The following is a 26,333-nucleotide window of genomic DNA, read 5'->3' as shown; positions in this document are numbered from 1 at the left end:
TTGCTTACTAGAGGATCCTTTCGTAAGTGCAAGATTAATAATGGTGTAATCCTATGTGAATTACAATGAACTGTCTCAATAAAACATAAAAAAGTGTAACACTCAAGTGCCTGTTACAAGGGAATGTCTGAACTATGCAAAATAATTGTTCAATTTTCACGTGTTCTATGCACGCTGGAAAATTCCAAAACACTTTTTTTTTTCTGAAAGAAGCAAAAAAAAAATATTGGAACCATGTATTGCTTTGCCTGTGATATTTTCACATTATCTCTGCTCAGTCTCTGAAGTAGTTGCTTTGTTTTTTTCTGAATTCTCTTCTTCAGTTTCCACTTTGTACATTTCCTCAGAACCCTCCTCACTGTCATTCTCCTCTGACTCAGTCAGCAGCTCTTCATCTTTATACTCTGCTACATCCACCACTGTACCTAAATGCTCTTTTAGTTTCCCATGATGCTTTACATGGTAACGCTGGTTCTGGAAGAATTTGATGATGGTGTGCTTGGGCAGATCCAACTGGGCAGATAAAGTGTGGATGGCCTCCTGGTCTGGATAAAGGCCAACGTCATGGATGAAACTCTGAAGGATACCCAAAGCCTCTAATGAAATCTTAGTACGGGATCTTGGCTTTTTTGTAGATGCATCTTCTGCAGACGGGGCTGGAGCCTCTTCTCTTGGTGGGGAGTTTTCCTTTGCTGGCTGAGATTGTTGTCTATGAAGTACCTTCAAAACAAACAAATTTATATATTTAATAAAAATTATGTTCACACAAATCTGGCTCATTGTTAATCAAATTGGTATCTTCATATTTATCCCTGCTAATCAAATATTCATATGTAAAAAAAAGAGCTCATTTTATTGGTTTCACACATAGGGCAATATGAGCAGAGATAATTGAAAGAAATTTGTTAGAATGATGAAATGAAGACTTACTACTTCTGATTTACAGCTCAAGTACTGGTATATTCATTAAAAAACATGGGATAAGGAAAAGGAAGCCTTGAGTCAGAAGGAAAAGCATATTCAAAAAATAAGAAATTATCACTGCTCTGCCTGGTCAGAGGACAAGTTACATAATGTTTTTAAAAATTAAGTCTACAGATAGATTTTGGTTCTAGAGATGGATCTTTGGCATTGAGCTTAAAATCCTAGGATAGTTTTGCTGTTGTATTGTTTATACTATTAATGATACAAGAACCACAATACATTGTTTGCTTTCATTTTTTTCCTTTTAACACTCAGACAGTTAGTTTAGGTGTATGTATGTATATGAATAAATGTAAAAAAGAGCTGTGCTGAATGACAGAAAATGCCCATCTGTTCCAGAATTCTATTCGTGCAACAGTTCCAATTTACGGAAAACCCTCAAGCAAGATATAAGCAACCAGTATCCAGAGACAAACTGCCTCTGTCTGATCCTGGTGGTAATCAGGTTGACATGTTAACTCTGAACATTCTAACTGCAGCATTCTATGGTTTCTTTTTAATTCAATTGTTTACCAGGTATATGGTGAAATTATTCAATTGTACAGAATTTTTCTTTACTTTTCACATTTTTCTTCTGCAGCACTTCAATACACAAAGCAAATTATGACAATATTTGCAGTGATCACCAATGCAGAAAACAGGAAAAATATGTTTTATAGCGCTTGTGATCCACTATGTCAAGCAAAACAACAGTAGTAAGAATGGAATAAAATGTCACAGCTGGAAATAAATGTTCCAGAAGTTTTGCACCATCACCTTTCACCAATGTGTGGTCCAGTGATGTATTAGACAGAAAGAGAGGGAGTCAGGAAAAAAGGCAGACAGGCAGGCTGGAAGGTAGATTTCAATTCTAAAACTTAGTTGTTGGTACAAGTTAGGTCCTACACTCTTCAACTTTAAGGGCAACATAATAAGTATATTACAATTATTTTATTCAAAAATGGAATTGACATCATCCGCTAAAATTAATTGGCTCAGAAAAATTATGTTGCTATATATTATAGTCATTATTTAAAGTAATAAAAAGACTAAATAGGACCCTATTTTCAAAACAACAAATTCACTTGTTATGAGATCTATTAGTTTAATAGTGGATAATCAGCTTACTCTTTTAAAGGTAGTCTCCTAAAATCAATCTAGTTTTTCAAAATCATAGGCTAACAAAGCAGCACTGATCTTAATTATCATCTGGAAATATTGTATCTATTTCAAGATGGATCATTACCTCATTGTACAAAGAGGTGTATACATGTGTTAATTATCTTACAGTTATGCTATGTATAGGATGTATAAGCCATTTTTAAAGATTAGTGCTTTTTTCCAGAGTTGCTTACACTCTATTTAGAACAGCCCTGACAGTATCGCAAATAAAAGTAACCTATCTTTGTAAAATCTAATAGTAGACATGCACTTTAAAATCACTAGTGGCAAAAACTATCTGTAGGTTATGTAATGAAATTCTGGATTCTTAAAGAGGTCTTTTAGCAATTGTGTTCTGCTCTTAGGCAGAACTTGCTGGGATGGCCTGACATCTACAATCTTTTTTCTGAAGGCCTCAATGGGGTATACTTATTTTTCACATGACTGCATTTACTTAAGATGGTTCCTCTCCCCCCTCCCCATTTCTATTCAACTATATTTAAACACCAAGTTAAATGAAAATACTTCAACTGCAAGTAAAGCATGTATCTGTTGTCTGTACTTTTCTCTATATTTGACTGGTAGAAACCCAAACCTCAATAAAGTTATGCACATCTGCAGATGACAATTCAGCCTATCATGGTTACTGATGATAAAATGAAAGATCAGAACTGATTATCAATTGTTGTCTAGGGCTATTTCAGGAATGAAAATTGATAAGCCTTCCAGCCAATGTATTTGATGACTTAGATTGAAGCTTTATATTCTAAACAGTAGCACTAATAACTTGACATAAAATTATTTATCTAAGCATGTTAGGTTTCTCCCACCCCCATTTTGTAGACTGTTAATTTCAAGGCCCTCCTCCCCCTGTTAAAAGAGAAGAAATATATTAACACTAGCTATACCCGGCCACGCGTTACTGTGGCCCAGTCTGGTGCTTCCGCTGGGCTAAAAGAGCAAGGCTGAAGTTCCAAACTCTCCAAGAACATTTGCTGGGCATGGCCAACTCGACATCACTCACTTTCATCAGTCGCATGACAGCCCCAGAGCCACGCCTACCCAGCTGGTGATTAGGGCAGAGAACCGGTTGCTAAAAAACAATGGTAACCACAAAATCGTCCCTTCCTGTCTCCCCCTCTCTCTTTGTATCTCTCTATGTCTTTCTCCCTCCCCCGTCTGTATCTCTCTCTGTCTCTCTCTCCCCCCTGTATCTCTCTATGTGTTTCTCTCTCCCCCTCTCTCTGTATCTCTCTCTCCCCCCCTCTCTGTATCTCTCTCTCCCCCCCCCGTATCTCTGTCTCTCTCTCTCTCCCCCCTCTGTATCTCTCTGTCTCTCTCTCCCTCTCTCTGTATCTCTCTATGTCTCTCTCTCCCCCCTCTGTATCTCTCTATGTGTCTCTCTCTCCCACCATCTCTCTCTGTATCTCTGTATGTGACTCTCTCTCCCCTCCCCGTCTCTTTGTATTTCTCTATGTCTCTCTCTCCCTCTCTCTCTGTTTATCTCTGTCTCTGGCCTGGCCTCTTCTGCATTTCCCGCCATCGCTCTTACCTTTTCAGGCTAGGCCTTCACAGCTCTCCACACCACAGCAGAAACTACACAGAAACTACAAGATGTTCTCTGGGGGCTCGACGGGGAGATGCATAGCAGGGAAGGGAAGGGAAGGGAGGGAGGGAGGAGGTGTGGCGGGGATTCGAGGCTGGTTTGGGGCTTCCCATCCGAAGGAAGAAAGCAGCAAAGGCAGGAGCCACGCACATCCCACTGGACCCCTGCTGTGCAGTTCTCCTCCCCTGCCTGCCAAGGACAGGGGAATGATTAAATCCCCCGCTCTTCCAGGCGAAACGAAGGAGGGCCGGCCATCCTCCCTCCTGACCGTTTCCGCCCCCCGAAGTCTCCCCGGAGCCCCTTTTCTGCCTGAGGCCGAAATTTTCATGTAGGCTCCGTGAACTGCCAGAGCGCCCACCTGGGAATCAAAGGCGGCACTGGTCAAAGGCGACCCCGAGGCTCCATCTCCCACTCACCGACCGGATTCGCATAGCGCCAGTTAGCGGTTGGTCTTTCTGACCTCGGGACCCATGGTAGTGCTAGGCCAGGCGCGATTCGGGCCAGGCGAGGGATGGAGGTTTCCTGCTCAGCGGACCCAGGCAGCCTCGTTGCCAGGTGTTCTTTGGAGGGAGCCCCGAGAGCTGCTGGCGAGGGGGATGGGCAGCAGCGGCGGGCGACGCTAGTTCGTGGGGTGGCCAGGGGAGGGGGAGGTCAGAGCCAGGCTCGGGTGGGCCCTGCCCAGCCCAGAAGCACCAGCTGCGAGGGCTTCCCAGTGGGGAACCGGCTGCCTACCTGCCGAGCCTGGTGGCAGGATATGGCCCTCGGGTGTCTCTGCCTTCCAAATGCGCAGTTTCTTGGAAGCAATATGGAGAGTCTAAATATAAGGAGCAGAAATCTGTTGAGCGTAATCAGGGCTGGGAGGTTGCCATGTTGGTTTTACGTCCAGCAGATGGCTCTGTTTTTCAATGTTTGTCAATGTCTTTCAATGTTTTCCAATGTTTTTCATATTTTTACCTGTCACAGGTGTGACATGGATATAATATAGGTATATAACAACACGCCCGTAGTCAAATGCAATGTTGTGTCAAAATTTGAAAGCAATCGGTGAAGAACTTTCGGAGATGTGCGGTTATGTACAAACGGACATTTACATTTTTATTTATATAGATAATGCTGTAGAATAAAAGGTGAGGGTTCAACTAGCCATTTTGCCTCACAGACTGAAAAATGTCTGCCCTCCTCTTTTGGTATCAGTTACATATTTTTGGTGGCTTGTATTAAATCAGAGTTACCAATTATTCTGAACTTCAGCTTTGTTATCAAGGAAAGTAAGTCAAATTTCTTACAGCATGTATAAACAAGAAGCAAAAGTGACAGTTGTATCTGAGCTGAATCTTGCATCCAGTACAAGTTGTCATTGATTGAGTATAAACAGCAAAGCCTGAAAGGATTGTATAAAAGCGGACTGTAACTTAAATACAATGTATTGTTTATAAATAGGTCAACTCTCTTCATTTATTTTTAAGTAATTTAGGATTATAATTCAAACATGGCTTTGATTTTAAGCTTTCTACTTTCACTCCTCCCTCTACCCCTTCATTAAGCACATGAGTTTTCTCTACAATTGTGACCATCTGGAAATGACTTCCTATTTTTTCCTCAAATCATTTCCCATCTCCTTGCAAATCTGAATTGAAACATGTTTTTCTACCCTAGCCACAGGTCTCAAATGTTTCTGTTTCCCTAATGCATTTCCACTTTAAGGTTATGGCAATACTGCAACCATTCTTGTACACAAACGACAAAGCACAAAACTGTTTTGTTTATTAAAAATTGATTTTTCTTAGGTATTAATTTTCACTTTTTAAGGTATTAACTTATTCAGATAGAAAATGTACAGATACCTAATATGATGAAAGCTGACTTTAAAAAGATAAGTGATTCCTATTAAATCATACAACACTGCAATATGTTTTGAAGGCCACAATGAAATCCAGCTGGGAACCATGTGTAAAAAATAACAGTACACGCCTGCAGGGAAGGAAGTATGATATGGAATGATTACATTTAGGAAAATATATAATGTTGTATATCATTATGGGAATGATCTGTATTAGTTGTAATAAATCAAGGCAGTGGTTTCAAACTATATTCCTGGAAAAACTGTAGTTCCTGGTAAAGATCTTTCAACTTCCTCAGTGAGAAGATTGGCAAATAGCTGGAGTCGTTGCCATTTATTTATCCACCATAACTGATTTTCTCTGCTATTGATAGCTAATAAAGAATATTTACTACAGAGTTGATATTAGCACAGCATAGTCTCTGTTTCCACTCTTAAAAAGCTATCTGTTATGTGAAAAAGAAACGAGTAGAATCTTCCCAACCACATTATTTCCTAATCAGTAAAATCTTTCCTGCAATATAGTCTGTTAGTATCTAACCAAAATTTTACCAACTCTAGGCGCAAGGCTAATTTTTAAAAAGACTAGTTTTATTACATTTATGAACTCTCCTACATGACTAGAAAAAGGAGCCACATCTTTATGTTGTTTACATCACCAAATTTCTTCATTCTTTGCTTTACAATGTGGTTGCTTAATTCCTTTTTAAAAAAAATTTGTACTGTTTTGTACAAATGTTAACTTCTCATATATCTTTATAAATACAAAACTTATTAGGTGTGTTCATATTAATGCCTGTAACTTCTGTAACTATTATTTGTAAGTATGACATGAAAGCTACTTGACTTGATCACAACTTTCATATTTCCATTTGTCGATGTATATTATGCTTCCTAAACGATTGTATAGACACAATGAATCATTTATGAAGCAAGTCCCATTCTCATGGGATGTACTGAAGTCAGTCGCTATTTAGCCAGGGTTGTTAATAGATTAGATGGGAGAAAAGGAAATATACAGAAAGGAGTGCAGGAATGTTATTTTTAAAAATACTTAAAATACTCTTTCACAGCCTTATCTCCTTCTTTTCATAAAAGATTACTGCTAAATACCAATATTTATTATTATATAGAACTATAATATTACACCCGGGAGCCAGTTTGGGGTAGTGGTTAAAGCATCAATCAAGAAACCAAGAGACCATGAGTTCTAGTCACCTCCTGAGTTACAAGGCCAGCTAGGTGACCTTAGGCCGGTCACTTTTTCTGTCTTAGGAAGAAGGCAATGGCAAATTGCTTCTGAAAAACCTTGCCAAGAAAACTGCAGGGACTTCTCCAGTCTCCAAGAATCAGACACATTTGCCCAGAAGAAGAAAAAAAATACACCCAGTTAAGACACATTAATATTCCAAGAAAAATCTCTCTTTCTCTCTCTCTCTCTTTCTTTCTTTTTTCTCTCTCTCTCACAAACATACACACACTTTTCTTTTCCAGAGTGATTTATTTTGCATTAGGAATGGATACTACTTTATTTGAAATACTGTGTTCAGTGGCCCCCAAAGGCATCAAGATTAACCACTTAGCTTTTTAAGTTTCATTGTCTTTTAACAAACTGCCATTTAAAAAAATAAAAAAATAAACCTGGTTAACTTTTTAAAACTGTGTTGTCTGTATAAGACTGAAATTTTTAGCTTTGCTTCTACATGTCATGTCAGTATATTGCTACTAAATTTTGAAAGTAGAGAAAATTATTATTTTTTTCAATAAGCACAGTCCTCAATTACAAAAAAAAGTAGCTTGAACTTTTTGTGAATGACTTCTACAGGGTGAATGAGGTGGTGACTGGAATGAAAATGAAATGAAGATCTATTTTGTGTGCCTGCTCCAGCTACAGAAAGATCTTCATAGGAGGAATAGAATCCTTTCTGAAACATATGGCTTACTGGTTAAAGTTATTCTTTTCCTATATCTATTAATGAAGCTGTTGATTTTAATTTTTTGTTAAAAGCTTTTGGACTCTTAAAATTCTGAGTGACAACAGCAGAACAATAGTTGAAAATAAATCAAGATGCTATACAATAAAGCGGTAGTGAGTTAGGAAAACATTTTGTATAAAGTAGATTTTACCAAAAAAATGGAAGCAGTATGTGCATACAAGTACATGCGTGTACCAGAGGTGGTATTCAATAGGTTCTGACCAGTTCTGGAGAACCGGTAGCAAAAATTCTGAGTAGTTCGGAGAACAGGTAAATGCCACCTCTGACTGGCCCCGCTCCCATCTATTCTCTGCCTCCCAAGTCCCAGCTGATCGGGAGGAAAGGGGGATTTTGCAGTAACCTTCCCCTGGAGTGTGGAGGGAATGGAGATTTTATAGTATCCTTCCCCTGCCATGCCCACCAAGCCATGCCATACCTACCAAGCCATGCTCACAGAAGCAGTAGTAAAAAATTTTGAATCCCACCACTGGCGTGCACACACACAAACACAGCCATATGTCCAGTTTTTCCTATATTTCATAATGGGCATGCTCTAGATTGCTTGTTTTATCTTACTATGCTTTAGTATTGCTTTAACATTTGGTTGCTAAATCAGATTGAGATGTATTATGAAAAAAGTATATGAATGTTTTAAATCGAAAAATAAATAAGAGAAGATCTTTTAAATGCTGACATTTCCAACTTTCCCTTAATGCTAGGGATGGCTTTGCAGCTTACTGATATTCTCAAAACAAAAATTTGCAAGCTCTATAAACATATCTTAGGGAGGATTGTATTATGGCTTATCTGTAGCCAGCAATTTATAGAATGAAGATAATAATAGCAATAATGTTTTGGTAGATATTCTACAACTTTTAATGTAATTGTAACTTGGCTGTATGGGCAACAGGATCAAAATTTGATTTATTAGATGGATAATCCTGCCAAGACTCTAGAAGCTGCTAGAAAGCTCTATTCCTGAACATTCCTAGGACATTGCACAGCATGATCACTTGCACCTGTGCTTGTTTTTCCTTTCAAGAAGTGGTTAAAGTTGATTTTGCCCTTTGTCTTTTGACTTAATAATCAAGAACTTCGTAAGGATACTAATATTATTTTCTTGGAGTTGGAAGCAATGGTTTTACACAGTGATGCAATAAAACAAGATTAAATACAATGGTTTAGTTCCATCACTTTTTTGAACAACACAGTAACCTATAGTTACATTCTCAGGAAAATTCAAATCATTATTAAACAACAACAGCAACTAAAACCTATCTATGAAGTGATGACAAATTACAGACTACAGATGTTAGATTACATTTTGACTTCAGGCAGGTTTAATATAACTTGGCTTCCTTTTACAATTGCTAGCAGCATGTACTGTTATGGGCAGGGGAGTTAAAGTACTCAATAAATGAAGACCGTGTCAAAAGAAATCAATATGAGCGTGTAAAATGGTAGGAAGTCTGATAGATAGATATAACTTTCCTTTAATATTGTAACTAAAGTGCTACTGGCATTTCTCATGTATTGCCTTTTAAAAGACAGTTTAATAATTGCTTCAGAAAACAAATACTGGTATCATAGAAAATTGAACAACTAAGATGTGACATACAATAAATTTAATTTCATCAGTGGAGGATTTCTGTGTTGGAATTATTTATTTAAAATGCCCCTCCTCTTAAAATGTTGCTTTCTTTGAACAATATATATATATTTAAAAATCAGCACTTTTCCTAGGTAATTTTATATACTAGAATGTTCAAGGCATTAATTTTCTGTAAATGTTATCTACTTGAATCACAACAAATAAAATCACTGCTCAATGTCAAAAGGGGAACCATAGTTTAGTGTAGGAGTACATACTTTGTATTCAGTTGATTTCAGATTTAATCTTAGCATTTGTTCTTAAACAATAAAATTGAAGATCAAGGAAAATGCTTTGCAGGAAACATTGGACTGGCCACAGTGGCATCCTTGGATCTTGATAGTTTCATTAAAATGATGAAAGTTGTGTCACATTGCAAGATCTATTCCTTTTGTCTAATGTTATAATGCACAAATAAAAGAGGCAGGGCTTATGATACCATATTTTTGCTTTCACGATTCTACTCCCCTCCCCCAATTCTTCCTGAAGATGCTGATGAGTCCTCATGATAATTTTCTGGATAAGTCAAATCACTTGTAAGATAGCATGCCAAAGGTAGAAATTACATGTACATTCAGTGGCTTAATTAAAGCCTGATTTTGGGGCAATAATCAACCCTAAATTAATCAGGCCAACAATCTAAATTGGTAAAATAAAATGAAAAATAGATTGTTAAGGAACTAGCAGAACTATACACAAATAATTACACATGAACAGCAAAGCCTTGATTTCAGTACTCATTTAAGATTATACAAGAGAATTGTACACATGATCAAAATATAATCAAAACTGCCAACACAGAAGAAAAAGCCAAGAAAAGCAGACCAACCCTGGGTAGCAACAAAGGTGTTTTCTTTATGCAAATATCTATCCATCCTATTACTGAGACAGTAAGTGTGCTAATTTCTCTTCAAGCAGATAAAATCAAAGAGAGGCATACCAATGCTGAATTTTTTTTAGTTTGTAGCTAGACTCTTTCAATGTCTGATGAAATGAAAAAATAAAATAATTGAATCCCCCATTTCTAAAAATATAAAGCAACTGTTACTTAGGTTCACCAGTATTTCTTTGCCTCTTTATCCCAGTAACTCTTGGAAGATTTCTCAGTTGATCTGCACATATCTCAAAATGAGATATGAATTTAATTTAATGCCCATCATCTATCCATGCTTACCATTTCAAAACCAAATCTTGAAAATCACCCACTTTTATTTTCCTCCTCTCCTCTTTGGTTTGTTTAACCTCTTGCTCTACTGAAGAGTTGTCAAGGAGGAGGCAAGGTGAACATTGTTATCTTTCATTGACCTAAAATGGGTTTTGAATCTTTTCTAATATCCAAATAGTTACCTTTTTTTCCTGGCACCCTTTATTTGCACAAATAAAACCTTTTAATCTCTGAAGAACAAAAGATAACTACCTTTGCTTTTGAAAATAAAGTCTAATTAAAATTTATTTTTTATTTGAAAATGTTTTATATCATATATTATTGGTCCTGAACTCCAGATGTAGTAAATCTAGGTCTGATTCAATTCAAATATAATTATTCAGGCTGCAATCCATACTTTAATGGACTGAGAAACAAACTTCCCTGAATATTGGGCCATGGAAATTATTAACTTTTTTTGTTCTTTTTCACTGAGCAAAACTTGAAAGGCATAAGCAATTATGCCTATTGGGTCCAATTATCCTCCAACATTTGACTCTTGATTTGCTCCTATTTCAGCTACCCTCTGCTGCTCTTGACATTACTACTTCTTTCCCCATGTCTGTTTATCAATCTCTTGGAGATATTTAAGAGTCCATATCATCATCTCAATGGAGAGGAGTTATTCATGCAATACTTACCTATATTATTAGAAAATATTGTTGGATAACATGTGTTGATTCTTATATTCTTATATATAGATGAATTTTAACTAAAATAATTATTACTAGTTTGTACAACTGATGAATGGAAATGTAGAAAAACAGATTAATTTTTCCCTGATCCCACTGCATATTATATACCCAATTATATTAAGAGAAATCCATAATTAGTGTTTATTTAACTATATTGCTGTTCACACATTTTTAATAATATGTCTATATATAGTGTGTGTGTGTGTGTGTGTGTGTGTGTGTGTGTATATATATATATATATATATATATATATATATATATATATATATATATATATATATATATATATATATATATATGTTTTCTCAGGTTTTCGCGGGTGTTTGTATGTAGGTCTTTGGTTATTCGGGTCTTCTCCCACGTAAAATTGGAAGTGTCTTGGCGACGTTTCGACGAAGTCTCATTCGTCATCTTCAGGCTGGTGTTCTCGGCTTCGTGCTTCCAGGAGCATTCTCAAGACACTTCCAATTTTACGTGGGAGAAGACCCAAATAACCAAAGACCTACATATATATATATATATATATATATATATATATATATATATATATATATATATATATATATATATATATATATATATACTTTGCAGAAAATACTGTTTAAAAATTTTAAACATCTTTCAGACACATTTTAATGCTTTATTCTTCCTTCCAAAGTAAAATTCATATAATTCCAGTTGAATCATGCCCCTTCTGTTGGTTGGGCTTATGGATATAGGAAATATAGGAAAAAATATTTTAGACTTGTACAAAAGGTGTGTTGTGCCTAATATTAAAAGAAACATAATGATGCAAAATAGTGGAGAGTCAACAATAACCATCAATCTTAAATCAAATGGCTGTCCAGGATCATCCTGTGAGTCAAAAGCTCATTTTTAGTAACCTTATTCAAGAATTCTTTTTTTCCCCAAAGGACACAAAAATATGTGGTTGCTTGCATTTCCTCTATCCTACTCAAAGACAAGGAAGGTCTGAAGTCACTCAAACCCACCACAAATTAAGTGATTGCTTCTGAAAGGCATCACAACGTCAGTTATTAATAATTAGAAAGAATTATATTTTGATTTTCTGCCCCAAGCAAAAAGAAATAAAATTTTGGACCACTATATAATTTATATAAAATCTGAAGGTAACATACAGTCCTTGACTTATGATCAAAATTGGAACCAGTATTTCTGTCATTACTTGGTCTGGTTGTAAAGGAAGTCATCATGGGACTAGGCCCAATTTCATGACCATTTTTACCATGATTGTTAAGCAAATCACTATCATTAAGAGAATCACATGGTCATTAAGTGAATCCAGCTTCCCCAATTGACTTGGCTTGCCAGAAGAAGGATGGGAAGGTTGCAAATCATGATCATATGACTGCAAGATGTTGTAACCATCATAAATGCATGCGGGTTCCCAAACACTCAAATTGTGATCACATTATTGTTGGGATGGTGTGATAGTCATAACTTCCTAAGTCACTTTTTTCAAGGCCGTCATAACACCAAACCATCATTAAATGAATGGTTAAAGTCAAGGGCAACCTGCAATTCTCTCAGTACCTAGATCTGCCAATTCTATTCCTGCTTAACTTTTTGGGTAATAAACATTCTCAAATCACCAGAAAATACTTCCTATGCACTATATATAAGGGTTTGTACTGTACTTTCACATCCAGTTTTCACATTTCAGCAATAATATCCTGAGTATTAAATGCCTTATTAGTTGTCCTTCATCTCAGGTAAGGGAAAATAGTTTCCTAAAGGAAATCTCTAAGGTCAACTAGCAATTAACAGCAGAGTCCTGATTGAATATACTATTGACTGCTCTTATATTAGGCAGTTTCCTGTTTATTAAGCTTTATAGGTTACCAGGTGCCAAGACATTAAAATGTCAATAATTTATTAATGCTAAATTATCCCTGCTCCCCCTCTTTCTCTCAACAAATGCTCATATACAGTATTAAGACACAATGAAATTATAGAAATCCACATACTTATCTAAAATGCACAGACCTATAAATATGTCTGGGACTATCCTTTGAAATCTGTCTTTACCATCTACAATCTATGTACTAATTTTATATATTGATAACACTCCACCTCACTTAAAGGAACAATAGGTGAACCCTTACTTTCTCATTCTACAATCTAAGCATGGGATCTTCAGGACACACATGCACTCTTATTAGAGTTTATGTAAATTCAGGAACTATCTAATACAAAAAGAATAGTTTATGTAGAATCTTCTATGATTTTAGAAGTGAATCTTTAAATACGATTCAAAAGCTCTGGCTGAAAAGCAGCAGTGTCGACAGGATCCTGCTGCTTTCATCAGAATGATGAAAGAAGGATTGCGGGATCACTCTGCAAGCTGTGTGCTGTTTGGAAGTACATGGAATACAGGAGAAAAGTGAGCGTGCATCATGATATCACAGTTCTGTTTTTGTCAGTCTTTCCCCCGCATTCCCACAGATGTGAAAAAGTAAGCCATAGGAAGAAGGCTACAATTTTATTGTACCTGGGATCCTGAAAGACAACACACTGGTTTTAGTGTGAGTGTTATTTTAGTGATATTTCCATCTTCTAAGAGGCTTTAAACAATTCAGGATTTTTAAATAAAGACTGACACAATGCAATTGCATTGTTCACCTTTAAAGTGAGCTATATTACATGCCACAGCTGCCACCTTTTTGTCTCTCTAAATTTAGAGGTACTTAGATGAAAACACACACATATTAGCTTTCACTGTCTGGGAATTAGCTCTTTTAATTTGGTAAAGAGTTATCTATATCAAACATAAACATTTACTAAGAAAAAGCTGATTTTACTCCAGGGTATTAATTCTTCATTTCTCCCACCAACATTAAGCAGACACTAAGTTAGATTTAATTAACAATTTACAAGAGAGAATTATTTAAGGGGATGTTCATATATTTGGCATTCAATGTCTCAAAAAATATAAAAAGAAAAGTATTTATGAATTTAATAGAAAAAGCATTTTAATTAAATGCTGTCAAAGACAATTGCATTAATGATTGCGCACCAAGGAATGCAAAGCTAGCCAAGTATATTTAGCAAACAGGAACTAGGCTTTGGAGGGCCATTATTATTTATGCTTCCGCAGCAGCAGTGAGTGTAGGTCACAGTGCCAAGTGAAATCACTTTTGTTATCAGAACTGGTTATATTTATTGATGATTATTACAAATTTTAAATCCCAGAAGGCAAATATTTTTTACTTTCAAAGTGACAGAAAATTAGTTCCTGCTAGTATAAAGGAAAATACGAGGGAAAATAAAAAATAAATACTAATAAATATTTATCCCTTATCTATTGGAGGGCTTTTCATGAACATATTTTAAAGAACAAATGGAAATATTACCATATCTCTTCTTAAGTGTTTTAATCAATTAAAGGCATTTGTTGTTCAATAAACAGTTGACATAAATAAGCAAATAATTATTCTGGTAATCTTTCCTTAATTATTAATGGGCATTCAAGGGTAATCAAGTAGCATTTTAAGATCTCAAACCGCTGTAAGCTCATGGTTGTAAAATCAAAATCTGGCTAGGGTTAAGTAATTAACTGCAACAAAATAGTTCGACAGTTATCAAATAGATGACAAAATCAGCCAAGAGGTCCTGCATTTCCTGAACAATTATGGAAGAGCACATGTTCTAAATTTCAGTTACTACCATTATGCCTGAGATAGAAGTAGAAAGGGAGGAACTCACAGTGTCTCCCACACACACACACACACAAATACAGAAATGTAACTTGATATTTTTATATAACCACATGCACATACACCCCAAATAGTTCATCAACAGTTTGAAGTGAAACAAGCTGATGCAGTGAGTATGACTATTTTTAATATTTTCAAGTAAAAGATCTGTTCTTAGGTGCAGCTTCTAAACTGGAATGGAACTCAATTGAAGCAGGTAAATGTTATCCAATACATTTACAAAAGTATTCATTACCTAAAATAACTAATAATTTTCTGCTGACAGAACAGCTGTAATTCTACAGTAAACAAAAGTAGTAGTTTCTCCATCTCAGATTATATACCCTATTTTTATGGCTTTCCACATTTATAATGAATGAGTTGTACTGCCTTATATGAAATTCCACAAAATCATAGGCAACCAAAATATATGAGGAAAGCAATTTTGTTCTATGCAGTCTGCAACTTAGCTTTTGCTCATTTTATCACTAACAGTTTAAAAAAACACAAAAGTCAATCATTTGTTCAGCTTTTTACAGCACTATAGCTATTAGAAAATGTAGCAATGAAAGTAAATACAATTATTTTACATAATACAATATTTTATATAGAAAATAGTGTATATGTCAATGTGTGAAATTAGGCATTTTATAGAATGCCTATGAAATCTATAGAATGCCTAAAATGAGACATCAAAGTATAAAATGCTTAATATTTCACACAATTTCCAGACATTGCAATGCCAAAAGACAAACCAGCAAAATATAAAACTCCCGCTAAAATGCCATGCTATCTTCCTTGTTGCAACAAGTAGATTAATACTGGTCTTTTTCTCTTGTTTTTTTCCAGTAAGAAAGTCCTGGACTTCATTAATCAAAGTTCAAAGTTTATCACTGAACAATGTATTCTCTGCTCTGTACACATTTAATTTTTTTTTTTTTTGCTCCATTCAATTAGGTCCAAGATTCCGTGGAAAAGTCCTTGCAATTTTCTTTGCAAGTTTTTCCCCCAGAAGTGGTTTGCCCTTGCCTGCTTCCTAGGGTTGCGAGAAAGTGACCGGCCCAAGGTCCCCCAGATAAGTTTGAGCTTTAAATGGAACTAGAATTCCCAGTTTCCAGCATAATGCCTTAACCACTACCGCAACCTGACTTTCATGTTTAATATACTACCTGCATAAAAAGCCTAAGCAAACAGAAACAACTCTCTCATAACATATAGCCCATTTCAGACATGACTGTTGTGAGGAAATAGAAAAGGAATAAGTGCTCAAGATTATGCTTTTGAAAAACACAGTGAATGACAACTGAAATTTTAGATTACAATCTTGAGGGTCAAAATCAAGATTAATTCTAAATTCAAAGCAGAATGCTATCCTATTGAAAAACATCCTGAGGAATATTTTTTTCAAGGGATAACATATGCCAAAGAGAAAATGCAGAAATTTTAAAATTCTGTTTCACAAAGTAAAATGCCCTCTTTCTCCAAAAACTTTTATTGTACACGTCAATTAAGAAGCAACTCTGACTTCCTGTCTGGCTTCCGGCGCCGCCAGACGGTCCTTCGTGACCGCCGCCCCGTTGCCTGTAAAAGAGCCGCCTTTACACCTGAAGGGCGGCTCGAAAAACTCCATTTCCTGACGGAAATGTGAGTTAGAGCAGGCGAGGGCAGGTAGAGCCCTCTGCGAAGTCCCCAGAGGCTTTTTTTTGACTCTTGGAGACGAGCAGGTTGAGGCTCCCTATTTCTGCTCGCCGTCGCTCCGGGCATCGGGAGAACTCTGCCTTTTTGCAGAGCTAGGCGCTGGAACCGGATTAACTAACGAACTTAACAGATGGATTTATTAAAAAAGATGAGACTTGGACTTGGGACCCTAAATTGCAAGTATCCTTACTGAATTTATAAGCATTTCAGAGTGAAAGAGAAAAAAACTTTAAAATGGCGACCGCTGAGGCTTGGGAAGTAGAAGAAAGCCGAAAGTGAGAGTCCTTCCGTAATAGATACAAAATAGCGGAATATATAGTACTGGCTACAATTTGGAAGAAAATTAGTTATTTTAAGTTCCTTTCTTCTTGGAGATTTGTACTTGATCTTGTTTGGGGGGGGAAAAGAGTTTGCTGGCAAGATGGTGTTAAAACTTATAAAGCCTGATAGACAAGCGGGGGGGGGGTGCTCCCCCACTCACAACTGTTTGAACAAGCTTTGAGCCTACAGACTTTGCAGAATGGTTTTAATTTAAAAGAATTTCTTCAGGAGGAAATGGCAAAATATCATGAGACTGTGAACCAGAAATTTGAAAAATTAAGGCAGGAAATTAAAGAAATGATACAACTAAAGTATGATAACTTGCAACGAAAGATTGTAACAGTGACTAATGGTTTTTCAGAAGTTGTTATAAAGTTGGATACAAATATTAAATTACTAGAGTCTAAAATGGAGGAAATTGATGATAAGATTTATAATTTGGACAACAAAATACTAAGAATTGAAAAGGATTTAATAAATATTCAAGACAATAGTTTAGAAGTAAAGTCTAAAGAGGAAGCTGGTCACGAGACTTATAACGCAGAAGATATAAAGCAAGGGATTGAAAGAGAAGTTGTAATGATGCAATACAGGCTGACAGAATTTGTGATCAGAATTAGAGGTTTACAGGAAAATAACAGTGATGACCTAAGAAAAATATCTGCTCAAGTTCTGGCTGGGATCTTAAAGGTTCATCCTGAGGAGGTATCCTGTAAAATTGATAAGGCCTATAGAGTAAATTCTTGGATTGCAAAGCAAAGGCAACTGCCTAGAGATGTGGTAATTTACTTTACAGATAAAGAAATAAGAAATGATATTGTGCAAAAATCCTTTAATTCTACTTTACAACTGTATGGGAGAAAAATTTGGATATATAAAGAATTGCCGCCTAAGATCTTAAGAGATAGAAAGAAATTTGGACTTTTGGTGACTGAGCTAAGAAAACAAAATATTCTATTCAGGTGGGATGTCCCAGTGGGTATAATATTGAGATATCAAGGAGTAAGATATCAGTTAAATACTGTTGGAAAAGCGGAAGAATTTTACTACAAGGTCCTTAAAAAGCAAAATCAACAAGAGATAGAAACTCAAGAAAAGCAGAAGGAGATGGCAGTAATGAAGAAACAACAAGTCACAGAGGTCTCCACAGATGAGCCACTTTTGGATTCTCTCTTAGAGGTCTCTGCTGGACTATTTAATATAAGAGAGGCGGTACCGGATTCTAATGTAATGATTTATTAAGCCACAAACCAGCATGGAAGCCAATCAGTTGATATACAATTTACAGAACCAGAAAGATTTAAGCCACAAAAGCAAAACCAACAAGATCAAGTTATAGATCAGCATGAAAACCAAACAGTCGATACACAATCTACAGAAAGGAATTCAGGATGGAGATCCAACCCACAAAAAGTCAAGAAAAGAAGAAGTAGGTCTTACAAAAACAAAAACTTTTAAACTAAACAACAGTGTAATGCCAGTTATTTATGAGAGGACTGAATATATGAAAAGATAATGGGCAAAGTATTGGTTTATTTTATCCTGAGGAGAGTGACAGATCTCTGCAGTGCTGAACTTTTGGGATGTGAAAAGGGCCTTAAATCGAATGGATTGGAAATATCTTTTTCGTTTTTTGGATTTCTTGATAAATATATTATGTTTATGCTGAGTTACATGGCAAGAGATTTACTGGATTGGGGCATGCAGAAGATCTGGTTGTTACCCTATTATGGTGGTTGGAATTAATAATCTGGATAAAAGACACCTCTATAGACATTATATGGAATATAAATATAAAGTCACTCGGGTGGTTGTTGTGGTTTTTTTTGCAACATGAAGATATTTGTTATGGATGGTGGCAGATGGTAATTGAAGATTGAAGATACTGAAAATACTGTTGGAATTAGGATGCAATGTTACCCTAACATGGGCGATGGAGTTTATCATCCAGCTGAAAGACACTACAGAAGATATTATATGGATTACAAGCTTAAAGTTATTTTTTTAGGATTTTATTTACATAAGGGAATATTTTTCTAGTTGAGTGGGCAGAAGAATAAAGATATTAATATGGTAGTTTTGTAGGAAAGTGGGTGGAGATAGGTTAGGTTATTGATTGTTTAGTTTAAAGAAAAGGGATATTATGTCTAGATGTGAATATATGTAAAAGATTTGAGCTAAGAGATATAATGATGGGGGGAAGGAAATGGGTAGCTGAACTGAATAAATGTTAAATTAGGATTTACTATATAGTCTTATAGTGGAAGGTTGTTTTGAAATGTTATATTAATATATACAAAAGATTTGACTTAAGAGATATATGTATGGGGGTAGTAAAAGGGTAGATTATGAGCAGAAATCGCTAAATTGGGAGATATAATAATATTATTATGTTAAATTAGGAGTTATTAGATAATGTTATAATAGAATGTCACTTTGAAATGTATAGTATAGTATAGTATAAGGGGGATATGATAATATGATAATATTAGAAAGAAAGGGTCAGCATATGGAGATGGAGTAAGTGGATGGTAAAGTATGATATAATCTGTTATGAATTTGGGTTTTATTATGAAGAAGTCACAGGGGAAGGGAAGGGTAAGGGGGGGGCTAGGGAGGAGGGGGAGAAAAGGGGAAAAATCTGTATTTGAAAAACTTTTTCAATAAAAAAAAAGAAGCAACTCCAATTAGTTTGGAGTTTTTTCCATTGACATATTGGAGAGAAAAATAGTGTTATTCAATAAAAATATAGCTGTTAAAAAGATCTAGCATTTTAAAATCATGTTTTATTAAAAAGAAATCTGGAAAAATTGTACTTTTCCTGTTTTATACTTTTAAAAGAAAGCAATAAACTTCCACTAGCAATTATAAATAACTATTCCAATATGTTATTGAATTATTAAGGCACTAAAACCATGCTAATTAAGAAAAATTAAGAAGTCTGATTTTATATAAAATGTACACTTACAAAAACACCATTAACTACAAACATAGTAAAATAATTATTACCTTAATCGCAAAAACTTTTACCACTTCGTGCTTTACAAATCTCCCAAGGGAGATTTTCCCCATCTCCCTTGGGACATCCAGAAAATGTATGATTAACCTGTACTAGAGCTATATAATTCAGCCTCTATTTTTTCATTCTGCTATGACTCATTCAGAAATAAAGTAGGATTCAAATATTTGCAAATATTTGCTTTTCTTGTTTAAACCTGCTACTTCATTTATGTTTGGACACGTTGATTCTGTACAACTTTTGCTTCCAGTAGTTTTCTAAAAATGAATGACTATGGATGTTGAGAAACTGAAACCAAATAAGTTACAGTTTTAAGTTAAATAAAACTTACTTTATTGTAAAATATTCCTGTCTAAATATATTTTTCTTAAACTATATATTAAGAAATATTATAAATTTTAACTTTATAGTGAAAATTAAATTGTGGTCTTATCCATACCTCAAGTCATAATGCTTAGGGCTGTATTTCTAAAAAGTACAAAAGGAAAACTATATGAATAAATTCTGTATTTACTTTCCTTGAATGCTCTTTGGTGTGAAAGGTGACATTTGTAAACCCTCTGACATATATTAAATCCACTAGGAAGAGTTTGAGGAAATTCTAATAGAGCACGTGAGGAAACTTGGGGAACCTTAAGAGAAAATGCAATTTTTCTAAGCTACTTTCTCTGTCTTTAATTCATAGCACGTATCACTTCACTAAGTGAATAAAGAGCCTTGGTGGCGCAGCAGACTAAAGTGCTGTAAAGTAGCACCAGCTGCCTACAATTACTGCAAGTTCAAATCTCACCAAGCTCAAGGTTGACTCAGCCTTCCATCCTTTCGAGGTAGGTAAAATGAGGACCCGGATTGTGGGGGTAATAAGATGACTTTGTATAAAAAAGAACACCGCTTGGGGGGGCGAAAGCTCTACTAAGCAGGTATATACAAAAGTATGAAGGCTATTGCTTAACGCATTGTAAGCCGCCCTGAGTCTCCGGAGAAGAGCGGCATATAAATCGAACCAATAAATAAATAAATAAAAGAATAAAACAATCTTATGGCAATGTTGTTTCATTTGAATTGGTTAATAGTATCTGGTATAAACTTTAATATGATAGGTTCTGCACTCAATATCTCTAATTGGAGAAAAATAATATTATTGAAAATTTATCATAAAACTTTCACAGAGTTTTATTTAAATATATCATAAAGCTCTCACAGAAACTGCATGTGAACTCTGTGAGAGAAAACAGAAAATATGGAACAATTTCAAAAATGACAAAATATTTCTTGCCTGGAAACATTCATTAAATGTGAACCACATAAGCACATATTTCTCTATAGTGAAGCAACAAATTGCAAAATCTGGCAATTCAATTGTAGCAAAAAGACAATTATTTTGTTTGAGAGTTATATTTGATTTTACGCATCTCCTGTATTAAAATTACTATAAACTTTTGAGGCCTAATAAATTCACTCTCAAAAAATTTAAACTATCCCAGCCTATTAAAGACAAAAATACACTACACTATAATCAATATTTGACACAGTGGGGGAAGGTACATTAACAGTATTTGAGAAGGCATCTAATTTTTTTTAAGGTAGGGATCAGGTTAGGCAATATAGAACTTATAACAGGATATTCTTCAAGAAAGAGGGATTTGTATCTCTCTAACTCTCAAGAATGAGTCATACACACTGGAAAATATTAGACAATATTAAGCTAAATGTATAACTGTCAGCTCTGCCTTTAATTAGCAATTTATTCTGTTGCCTAGTTCCCTCCCTCCCTCCCCCAGGTTTTAACTATGTAATAGTTTCCTGCACAGTATATTCTAAAACTGTTTTATAAATTGTAATACAAACAGAGCATGCTGGGATTTCTGTAATACTTTGGTTCTCAAGGGCAAATTTGGGTAGTTTGGAAAATAGTAACATCATGAATTTAAATATTGTATTTGAAGACACTGTGTCCATTGCATGATATACCTGGAAGCTCAGGCATTTACACAATGTATCAATTCATTTGGAAAAAAAAGAGAAATGAATGAATTTTGGGTTTAATTTTAGATGTTTTACTCTGGATCATACAGACTCATCTGTAAATGTCAGATAATTGTCAGAAGTCTTCTCTGTAAAAATCTGTTTGCAAACTGATACATATTATACATGCTAATATGGCAAGATATTACAGCTGTTTCCCTCCTATCCCTTCTCATAGACTAGCTTAAAATATTTTGCACCCATGCCTCAACTTATCCAACATAAACCATATATTTCTAGGAGATTACAAAAATGTAAGACAAATTCTGTAATCTTTAGAATATTGCCTAAACTGTTCAAAGAGGTGAAAGACATTGGAATCACCACACTTTATCCTCACAATGCTCCTGGGAGGAAAGTTAAGTTAAACATTTATTATTTTTCTTTTTTGTTAAATTCATATCCCACCTTTTATTCAAAGTCCCTCCTTCCTATTTTCCTCCTATTTTTCCTCACAATAACAATCCTGTGACATAGATGGGGTTGATTGGTCCAGAATCACTCAGTGAACTTCTGTACTTGAGATTAGACTAGAACCTTTTTTGACCTCTCTTTTGAATGGAAGAAAGAGGCAAACAGAATTAATCACATCATTCTTCATCACACATCTATTAAACAAAATGCAGATAAGAAGGAATGAGCACCATATAAACAAGACCAATGAAGAAACAATCCTCCACTCAGAAAGCAATCAAAAAAGAAAATATACCCCAATCAAAGCTAGTAGGCAAGCTACCACATATAAACAGCAGGCAAACTCTACTTCCCCATGGTCTGCCTATATTGCTGATGTTATCTAGCCTGATAATGAATTTGTCTGAAAACCAATAGTTTCAATTATAATTTATCCTTTTTGTCATAGAAATATCCTTTGTAATTTTCTAATTGCCTTCCTCCTTAGGAATAATCTCTTTTTTATTTCTCTTCAGCAACTGATCATTCTCATTCTTGAATCCAAGAAAGCAAATAATTCTTATGGTTTTTTTTAATTCAGGAAAACAAATATTGACCATTTTCATTTTTTTGTGATCAACTGGTAAATTCAGTAAGCATACTGACATTAAGCAACATAAACATTAAATATTGTATTAACATGTTTTTTTTAACTTTTCAGTTGTGTGATTATTATGCTAAATCTTCACTTTTGACTAACCAAGTGGTTTCATCTGGATATCTCCAAATTATTATTGGTATTCTGATTCCAGCTTATCTCTTACCAGTCTTACATTTTCTATATAAGTTCAATAGATATGGAGACAATATGCATCCTGTTCTTTTCCTCTACTCTATAAACCACAGTGTTTTCCATATTCAGTTGTTTTAGAAACAATGACAGTCTTCTTTGCCTGGTACAGGAAGTCTCTCTGTATATTAATCTTGTGTCTTCTTTGTTGCCCAAAGCTTTAATCTTCTGACTTTCTTTACTCATCATAGCTTGCCTGAAAGCCACTCAGGTCTTTTTCTCTTTGAAAATTTGGGAATATTTTTTTCCATGTCAATTTTCACAATGCCTCAGGTTATGTTTCATATAAGTATACTGAATCTGTTCCTTCTGACTATATGTCCTTGAAAGAGAAGTTCAGACTTCCTTGCAGATTTTGTCTGGCCACATTATCATTTCCAGATGTATTCATGAAAGTTGAAAAATCTGTCCCAGTAACTAATGGGGCACTTTCTGACCTAGGAGTCTCCTTATTTGGCACTTGTGTAAAAGCTTCAGCCTTGTCCAGACAGCTTTAGCAATAATAATAGCTTTTAAGCTTATATAACACTTCATAGTGCTTTTCAGCACTCTCTGGGCAGTTCACAATGTAAGCATTTGCATATTGCTTCCTACAATCTGGGTCCTCATTTTAGTGACCTTGGAAAGATGGAAGGCTCTTGAGCTCAGTCAGGATCGAACTTCAGGCTGTGGGTAGAGTTTGCTTACAATACTGCAGTTTAACACTACACCACCAGGACTATTATGGAGTAACATTTGGATCTGATTTGGAGTTCCTTTTTATACAAGAATTGGTTTCTTTCATACCTGCAGAGTTCTCCTGCCTTTCAGTACACTAGAGATAAATTCTAGCTTTAGTCTTCCACTTCTGACTTACCAAAATAGGTGAGTTTACTCCCACTCTTGCTGGTGTTAACTGTTGTAAAGTTACTAATGCTAGTGGATATCCCCCAAACCAATCATTTTGTGGAGATAATTCCATGGTTGGATTGAATTGTATCTTGAAACAATGTATGTAACCAATGTATGTCTTTCTTACAGGGGACATACAACGTGATATTGACAGTTTGGACCAATTTGGATCAGTTTCAGATTTTGAAAACTTTACAAAAGTAATGCCAAACACAATACACTGCAGTACTCCAAACTAATAATAGCTAATATATGTGTCACTATGGCCAGATGGAACAACAGTAGAGGGACACCAATGAAGGTAGCACCACCTAAGGAAAAAGCAGCAAAAGTAATCCCAAATTATTCGGTTTCTCAGAGAGGAAGAGCTAGTTTACCCCAAACAGGTAGAATTGTAACTCCAGAATCTGACTCCTGGGAATCCAGGATTTTGCTTGACTTCTCAATTTATTAGCCCTCATCCAGTCCAGTATTGCCTTCAGGCATAGATTCAGAAGATTATCATATATTCTTGTAATAAGTGAGATCAAACTACATGTCACATGTATGCTGATAAGAAAAGTCCCAAATCCTAGATTAACTTTTCTTACTAGTTTCATGTAGATATTAAATAATATTGAAGAAATGAATAATATGAAGGAAAAAAATACACTGACGTAAATTACTGATAAAATAGTTGTCTCACTTACAAACTCAGCTCTGAAACCAGACTTAAGTAAATCTAGATAATCTGTTCTTTTGGAGGAATCCTGGAAATTAATTCTGTATGACCAACTGAGCTAATTTTGGTTGGCAGTAGGCATACCCTATTAAGAGAAGTGCAGTGCTAATAGATATGCACACTGATACACATTCTCATAAAAATACAATAATTGCTTCATTATTCGAAATGTGCATGTGACTCTATTTTCTCTCTCTCTGCAATTATTTTACTGATTTTATTTATTTTTATTAACATCTTATTGCTGGGCGTTTTTGTACTATTATTATTCATCACGGAATAATTTTTAAAAGAACAAAATAAAGTATAAGTATGGATCAGAAATGCAACCCATTAATGTAGCAGGACATTTCTATTTTTTAAAAAGTTTCTAAAATAAACTTTCTGACATAACAATTGGGGAATTTAAAACAATTATTGCAAAATCAAATATTTAGAATTTCTGATAATGACATTATTACAGAGATTATCTGACCACTTTGTTAAGAATATTGTACATGCAATTTTAGCAGTTTTTGTTGCTCTTCTAATTGATTAACAGAATTGAGAAAAGAATGTGAGACATAGGGTTGCACAGGCCAGTGGACTAAAATAGAAATCAATAATCAGCCTCTTTTGCCATCTCTCACCTCAATGACTATCTTTAAATTTCGCTGACATCCAAGGTTCCCCTTTTCCATCTCATCATACTTGTATGGCTTATACCTCGGCAGATTTGCTTGCGCTGCGAGATGCCCCCCTCTCGCGGCGATGGCCTTCCACTCTATCGAAGGCCTACCTTAAGGACGGGCTTTGGAGCCCCGAGAGGTGGCATGTTTTAAAGCGGGGATTGAGGGGTTTTTTAATTAGGGTTTTTAATAATTTTTTAAGGGGAACTGGGAGGGCGACCAAAGGGGATGGGGGGGGTAATCCACCTAGGTCAGGGCCCAGCCTGGCACAGGGTAACGGGCTGGAGGGCGCAGGACAAGGGATTGGGGATGTCATCAGCACGGTGAATGGGAGGGGCAGATATGGCGGGAGCAGAGGACCTTATCCTGTGCCGGGGGTGCGCACTCGCTACTTGAGAGCGATTGCACGCCCCGGTCCTCAAGGCTCCCCTCGGATACTAGGTGGCTCAGATACTCAGGACCTGGGCCTCCGGCTGATGCTGTGCAACGCCAGGTCCGTGGTAAATAAGGGCCCCCTCATTTACGATCTTATTCAAGAGGAGGGAGCGGACCTGGCGGGTATTACGGAGACCTGGTTGGGCCCGGAGGGAGGGGTCCCTCTGGTTGAGATGTGTCCACCAGGCTTCAGAGCATTCCATCAGCCGAGGGCCCAGGGGAGGGGCGGGGGGGTGGCGGTTATTATTAACGAAGGTCTGGGTCCGAGGGAGACCACTGTGCCACAGATTGCCGGGTGTGAGTCCCTCTTTGTGAGATGGGGTCATGGGGTTCAGATGGGCTTGTTGCTTACGTACCTGGCTCCCTGCCGCGTGGCAACGGCCCTGCCCGAGCTACTCGACGTGATAGCCACGGTGGCAGTTGATACACCCAGGCTTATGGTCATGGGTGATTTCAATCTGCCGTCCGTTGGTGAAACGTCAGAGATGGCTCGGGAGTT

General features: G+C 36.0%; 1 protein-coding gene across 2 annotated transcripts in view; it reads right to left on the bottom strand.

Annotated features, from left to right (window-relative positions):
* Positions 1–264: 264 nt before the first annotated feature.
* The window catches only part of SATB2 (SATB homeobox 2), a 154,756-nt gene continuing 128,687 nt past the window's right edge, over positions 265–26,333 (bottom strand). The window contains exons 10-11 of one of the 2 annotated variants that reach the window (XM_070956821.1): positions 20,048–20,050; positions 265–720 (exon numbers count right to left, since the gene is read on the bottom strand). In XM_070956821.1, coding sequence (XP_070812922.1) covers positions 265–720; positions 20,048–20,050 — 459 coding nt within the window. The remainder of the gene's footprint in view (positions 721–20,047; positions 20,051–26,333) is intronic. The other variant, XM_070956822.1, reaches the window with a different exon arrangement.

The sequence above is a fragment of the Pituophis catenifer genome, unplaced genomic scaffold (genome assembly GCF_029215685.1).
Source record: "Pituophis catenifer annectens isolate HBS135680 unplaced genomic scaffold, rPitCat1.0.hap2 SCAF_1, whole genome shotgun sequence".
NCBI lineage: Eukaryota > Metazoa > Chordata > Lepidosauria > Squamata > Colubridae > Pituophis > Pituophis catenifer.
Note: the sequence above shows the minus strand (reverse complement) of the source record. Positions and strands in the feature narration are given on the sequence as shown.